Below are 7,034 nucleotides of genomic sequence, written 5' to 3'. Positions count from 1 at the left end.
TGGGTGCATAAGCAAATGTGGCGAAGAAAGCTGATGGTGCCCAGCTATCAAAAGGTATAGCGTCTGGGGTCTTAGAGGCTTGAAGGTAAACAAGTGGCCATCTAGCTGAGAAGCAACAAAACCCATATGGAAGAAGCACACCAGCCTGTGTGATCACGAGGTGTCAAAGGGATCAGGTGTCAGCCATCAAAGAACAAGAAAATCATATCATTGTGAATGAGGGGGGAGTGTAGACTGGGGACCCAAAGCCCATCTGTAGGCAACTGTACATCCCCTTACAGAAGGATTGTGGGGAGGAGATGAGCCAGTCAGGGTGCAGTGTAGCAACAATGAAACACAACTTTCCTATAGTTTTTAAATGCTTCCTCCCCCCCACTATCATGATCCCAATGCTACCTTAGAAATCTGGCTAGACCAAAGGATGTACACTGGTACAGATAGGAATTGGAAACACAGGGAATCCAGGACAGATGATCCCTTCAGGACCAGTGTTGAGAGTGGCGATACAGGGAGGGTAGGGTGGAAAGGGGGAACCGATTACAAGGCTCTACATATAACCTCCTCCCTGGGGGATTGACAACAATAAAGTGGGTGAACGGAGATGTCGCAAAGTGTAAGATATGACAAAATAATTTATAAAATATCAAGGGTTCATGAGGGAGGGGGTAGCGGGGAGGGAGGGGGGAAATGAGCTGATGCCAAGGGCTTAAGTGGAGAGCAAATGTTTTGAAAATGATGAGGGCAAGGAATGTACAGATGTGCTTTACTCAATTGATGTATGTATGGATTGTGATGAGTTGTATGAGCCCCCAATAAAATGATTAAGAAAAAGAAAAGCCAAAATCAATCAATCAATAAAAAATAAATTAAAAAAAACACTAAGGTTCGCATGAAACTGCTTTTATCAAAAAATTCACTGTGATGAAAGAGAACCTTCCCAGTCTATGCCTCTGGGTGCACTAACTCAGAGTGAGTTGCTGGATGCTCTACTAGTGGGAAGAATGCATACTAAGAAAGCTCCCCTAGCAGAGCTTTCTTCTGTTTCTTTTTTTTTATACTCTCATATGCCACTGAAGTTCTATACAATTCAAATGGAACACTATTAATAAACATATTCATTCACCTGGACTGAGTTTAAGAAATACAATATAAATATACACCACCCCTCCCCGACTCTTATAGGCCTTATTGGAGTGTGCTGATAATTGCTCTTATACATTACCTATGTGTTACTCATTTTTTAAATATCCAACTATAAACACAGTGTCTGGCATAGTTTGCCTGAGTAAGTGTCAGATAAATAGTACTAATGAGGAATGGAGGACTTTAAGTGTACAAAGGGGTACTGGGGAAAAATAACATATAGAAGTAGAAAAGGTGCTATGGGATTTCACTGAATTGTGTTACTGCTTTCAGCTGGTGTTAGGAGCAAGGAAGTAAGCGAAGGGCAAGGGCTGACATTGCTTTCCTGTAACTTGATTTGAGCTCTAAAGGATTGTTTAAGATTTGGATGGAAAAAGTAATTGTAAGTAGGGAACATAGTATTTTACTATAGTGTTTATATTACTTAACATCTTATTTATCAACCTTGTATTATATTTGTTTTGCAGACAATGTATTTCAAAGGCATTGAAGCAGGGAAGGTTCCCTATGTTCCCCATGCAGATACTATCATCTATTCCATCTCTACAGCCATTTGCTTCCAGGCAGTAAGTAAAGCTTTTAGAAATGAGCTAAAGCATTATTTATTTTTATTGTACATTAAACCAATGGAAGAAGAAAAATACATGTCTGGAAACATTTCTGTTTATTACATTTTATACTATTCCTGCTTTTTTTTTTAAAGCAATATACTTGTAAGTTTCAAATCAGTGAACATGTTAACTTAATGGGTCAGGTTTTATTTTATGAACATTCTGCTCTCTAGGTTTAAATAGAGTGTAATTTATATGTAAATTGTTGTTCCAGTGCCTGAGGTAGCATGCTCCATTCTCCTTCCAGAGTGGGGGAAAGATAGTATAGGCATATAAGAATAATTTCAGTTCCTCAATTTTGCTCTGGGTATTGAGGGTCTGGGGATGGAATCTAATTTAGCAGAAGTATTGTCCGGTCTTTTTAATTTCTGTAATCATCATTAGTGAATGTTAATGATTTTAGGGTGGTTGGAAATTTTGCGCTTTCTCACAGTCATACTGCCAGGTTGATATTTTTTTTTAATAGCTAATAAAGTGTCTGTTGCTCTATGGGCACTCAGTAAATGTGTCCTTATAATAATGACTCTGAACTCAATTAGGAACCCCGGTGGTATAGTGGGTCACTGCCAATCATGAGGTCAGCAGTTTATAACCACCTGCTTCTCCATGGGACAAAGAGAAAACTGTCTGCTTCATAAAACGTACAGCCTCCGAACCCTGTGAGGTAGTTCTACTCTGTCCCTACATGATTTCTATGAGCCAGAATCAACTTGTTGGCATTGGTTTGGAATTATTAACTCAATTATTATTTTAAAGCCACATTTCAATTTGAAAGTATATTTACAATGATTCTTGATAGTTATAGACTTAAACATAATATAACATGTGTTTATTATTATTGCAATCATTTTCATTTAAAAAACACAATGATTAATAAAAATACAGATAGAACAACTCAATGGCCTAAGATTGATGATAATGCCATATACTAAAGTCTCCGAGTCAATATTCCATTCTTAGGCTGTCATGGAAGTTCAGACTTTGCGACCATCATACTGGAAATTCCTTTTAAGGCTCACCAAGGGCAAGTAAGTGATTCAGATGTGTTTGTTGTAGGTGATGTATATGTCCTTCTTTTTAAATCTTTATGGGGAATAGTTCAGATAACCACTTTTAAGTAGACAATATGATGATTTCCCTGTAACATTCTCATTTTCCCGTATCTCCTGTTATCCATAAATCTTCTTTTGTTTTGATGGGTATACCTATTTCAGAAATATAAGTGGACTCATTTAATATTTGTCCTCCAGTGCCTGGTCTATTTCACTGAACATGTTTCCAAGGTTCACCCATGTAAGGTATACCCCCATACTTCATTTCTCTTTGTGGCAGAGTAATATCCCATTATGCCGATTCTACATTTCGTTGGCCCATTAATCTGTTGAAGGGGTACTTGGGTTGTTTATACCTTTTACCCATTGTGAATAATGTTGCAGTGAACATTGGTGCACAAGTGTCATTTTGAATAATTTCTTTCAATTGAGGCATTTTAACTAATCATAGGGAAGAAAACATTTTCCTAAAATGATTATGAATCTTTTTGGTTTCTTACAGGCCTATTCTTTCAGTGGTAAAATAGATACTGAGAAAAAAATAAAATATGGCCAACTTAATAAAATTGGGTCTTATTTTAGTCAGCATTATTCTGTTCCCAATAATATTTTATTATTATAGGGAAGTGTTCTAAACTGATAATCATTTTATTAAATGCTGATTAGTTATACTTAGCATTGTAAGTGTAACTAATTTGAACCTAATTGGAAATCTCTGGCTAGTTTATGTTTTAATCATCAGATATTTACATATTTGTGCGCTATTATGATGCCAATTATGGGAGACATTAAATGCTTTAATATTTTCAAAAAACTTAGAACTTAAATAATCCATTTTTGTCAAATCCTGAGGATGTCATTCTCCCAGAGTTTTTTTACCCCAGTAGTAATTGTTAGCTCATTTAGCTTCCTGTGATTTCATTCTTCATAAAATTATATGTAATGTACTTAATTTTCTATTTGACATATTCTAGTTGAAATAACTTTAAAACTGCTTAAAATAATGATGGTAACCTCTGGAGTTTCAATACTGGGGATTATATCATTAAATAAAATATGGAACCAGTGAATCTGGGAGAGTGTCTGTGTGACTATTGAAACAGTAATTGACTTTGGGTCTTATACTGTGTCCACCCTTTCCCTGTCTTATAAAATACGCAAGTCACTGTGACTTATTTTATTTTTAAATTTTTCGTTAGCTGTCCACTGTGTCTTCTGTTTTGCAGATTTGCTGTCATGAACAGAAAAGTTCTTGATGTTTTTGGTACTGGTGCATCTAAACACTTTGAGGATTTCATCCCCAGGTTGGATCCAAGATACACGACTGTAACACCAGAGCTGCCCATAGAATTTTCTTGAAGATGATTGTAACTTAATGTGACTACATTTTTTCTCATTTTCCTCTGAAGAGTTAATTACGTTGAGCACAAAGGGAGGGGGCTTGAGCTCAAACTTCAGTGTTATTTCAACGAGAGATGTTCTTTTTGTTGTTCATTTGTTTTTCTTACCAATCAAAAATACTGAAGCTTTTTTAGGAAGGTCTTACTTAATAATTAAGCTCCCTCTGGATCACCATAGTAGTTTGCATTATGATATATTATCAATTAATTATGTCCACAAGCAATTTAAAATTATCTATGTAGAATTGTAATAACAAATAAGAGTATACTTAAAATTACTTTAAACAATGTCTTTAGTTCATTCCAGTATAATTCTTGGTTAAACTAAGAATGTGTCTACACATTAGGATTTTTAAGGTTCACGGGTATATGGATTTGGTATGCTTTTTTAAATTGTTAACTCTAGTGGTGATTATTCTGGATTAGAAGTTGACTCTTCACAAACAGTGCTGCTTTAGTGTAGAGCAATTTAGTGGAGAAAGTAGCCATTCTTACTTCAGGGATGCACAAGTGAGTATCAGATCTTCTGGATGACTGCCGTGGTATCCATGTTCTTCTTTTCCACTGATACATCATCTCTGTTTTTTGACCAGCTGGGCTGTTTAGCAGCCCAGTGAACCACTGTGCTAATGGCGGGTTAGGAACAAATGGAAATTGACACATCTGATAAAAGTTGAAATATCCTGTTTTAATCTTTTACAGAAGCATTACACTTGAATATTTAAAAACAAATGAAGTTACTTCTGCACCTCCTCTATATTTATTATGTTTGTTTTCATTGGTAAAAGTGGAATTCCTTAAAGCTAAGTTTGTGTACAGTTGTTTGGGGAGGGATCAAAGTCCTATTGAACTAAAGTAATTTGGCAAGTTTGGCAGTTTCTTCCCTCTCAACTGTTTCACCAATGTAATGGATATTCTATGACTAAAAACCAGTATAAAAATTCACTAATTGGATTCAGATCCTTTCTGGTTGCTTGTAAAAAAAAAATATATATATATATATATATATATAATGTATATATATAGTCACCATATTTACTATGTTCACATAAAGAAGTAACAAAATATAGTCATTGCTGTTTATGAAAGTTTGTTCAGGACAGCTGTGACTGCAATATGAACATTCTTAGAGTTTTTCAGGGAAAAGTTGTACTTTTCTAAGCTAATAAAAGATTTAAATGGTTGTGCTATCTACAGTTATATAACAAATAAGGGTGATTGTATATTTTTTTAATATAATTTTGTTGCTGAAAAGGTTTTAGGTCATTGTGAATTATGCACCAGAACTTGTGTTGCAACAGGAATTACTACACTGACTTTAAAAATGCTTGATCTCCCATATTCAATTTCATCAAGTCCTGCATACTTCTGTTTATATGTAATCCTATCCTTGGTTGTTATGGCAGATTGAAACCCAACAAAGAGATCAACCTTGGTAGCTGAGAGAGCCACGCTTAAATTGGCCAAAACTTTGCATTGTGCTTAATGAATGAGACTTGAGCTGTATCATCAGCAGTGCTGTTGAAGGGTTGTTTTGGTTTCAGTCTTCAAAGGTGATTAATAAATTACATTTAAGTTTTTAGTCACTGGAATCAAAATGATGATCGTTACTGTATTTACTTTGAAGAATGAAGTATTACAGCGGTGAGAAAGCCTCACTGCCTGTACCTCATTTTCTCTATTTGGAAATTATGTTTATATTATTTTTCTGTCAGGTTAAAAGAAACCATGTCAATCTATAAATTATTGTGTTTACTGAAATTAAAAAACTGAGATCGAAAGACAAATTCTTCTGAAATTTGCTGATACTGTTTAGTAAAATTTTGCTGGTCAAAATGATGCATTTCTATGGTTTATTTATTTCTTAAAAATTCATATTATAGGTCTTTTATTTGATATAAAATGTAATGTGAAAGCCGCCGTGAAGCAGAATAAAATAGTGAATGTACAGCTAGCTTTGCGGTGCACTGTGACTAGACACAAAAAACACAAGAAATTGTGTTTTTGTTTTAAGGACAATCAAAATGACTACCGTTCTACCTCTAACTAATCAGATACGGATTGACAACTTCTTGGCATCATAAATAAAGTCAAATAGGTCTCGCCATGCCAAAACATGTTTTTATTCCATTTATACACTGAGTAAATCTTACCCATGGTAAGTTCCTACCAGAACTGATCACATTAAGCATTAATCACCCTCTCAATCTTTCCTGCGTCTCGCCATAGTCATTGCGGAGTGCATTTGGGACAGTGGGACTGTTGTGTCACTTCTTTTTCCTGTACCGTCAAAACCCCAGAGCGAATGCCTGCCAAGTTAAGGCTGTGGCTGAAAGGTAACGTCGTTTTTAAATCTATTAAATTCTGACCATGACTTCAGCCAGTTTCAATGTCCATTTCATTCTTCTCTCAAACCGCTTTGGGTCAGTTAGTCTTTCTCTCGTAATTCTCTGGATGCTTCTCTAATTTTTTTTTTAATAAGCAAAATTGTCTTAGTGTAGAATGGTTTCTGTTACAGTTTTATCTTTTTAGGCTCTGCTCTTACATTTCGTCATTCATTTTAGAGGGAACATGTATTGTACAACAGATGACTGTGGGCAGTTGACACCAGTGGTTCTCTGCTTTGTTCCCCTGTTCTCTCTGGGGAGTATGTTGACTAGCATTTGGCTGAGTTAATGCTGACAAAATGATCTCTGCTTGTGTAGCTAAATCCTCTGCTAATGCATACGCAATGAAAATCAATTTTGTTAGCCGCACGGGAGCTTTGTCCACCTGCTTCTGTCATACCTTTTCCTGTGGTGGTGGCCAAGAAGCCTCTGGGCTGGGCC

General features: G+C 35.7%; 1 protein-coding gene across 2 annotated transcripts in view; it reads left to right on the top strand.

Moving 5' to 3' along the window:
• Nucleotides 1–6,045, top strand: part of TMEM135 (transmembrane protein 135) — a 233,025-nt gene extending 226,980 nt beyond the window's left edge. For both annotated transcript variants that reach the window (XM_045293155.1, XM_004708886.2), the window contains 3 exons: nt 1,611–1,709; nt 2,715–2,782; nt 4,033–6,045. In XM_045293155.1, coding sequence (XP_045149090.1) covers nt 1,611–1,709; nt 2,715–2,782; nt 4,033–4,165 — 300 coding nt within the window. In that variant the 3' untranslated portion in view covers nt 4,166–6,045. The remainder of the gene's footprint in view (nt 1–1,610; nt 1,710–2,714; nt 2,783–4,032) is intronic.
• Nucleotides 6,046–7,034: the final 989 nt, after the last annotated feature.

The sequence above is a fragment of the Echinops telfairi genome, unplaced genomic scaffold (genome assembly GCF_000313985.2).
Source record: "Echinops telfairi isolate 266 unplaced genomic scaffold, ASM31398v2 ScPeMD7_1713;HRSCAF=2227, whole genome shotgun sequence".
Lineage (NCBI taxonomy): Eukaryota > Metazoa > Chordata > Mammalia > Afrosoricida > Tenrecidae > Echinops > Echinops telfairi.
This window is presented reverse-complemented; position numbering and strand designations above follow the sequence as displayed.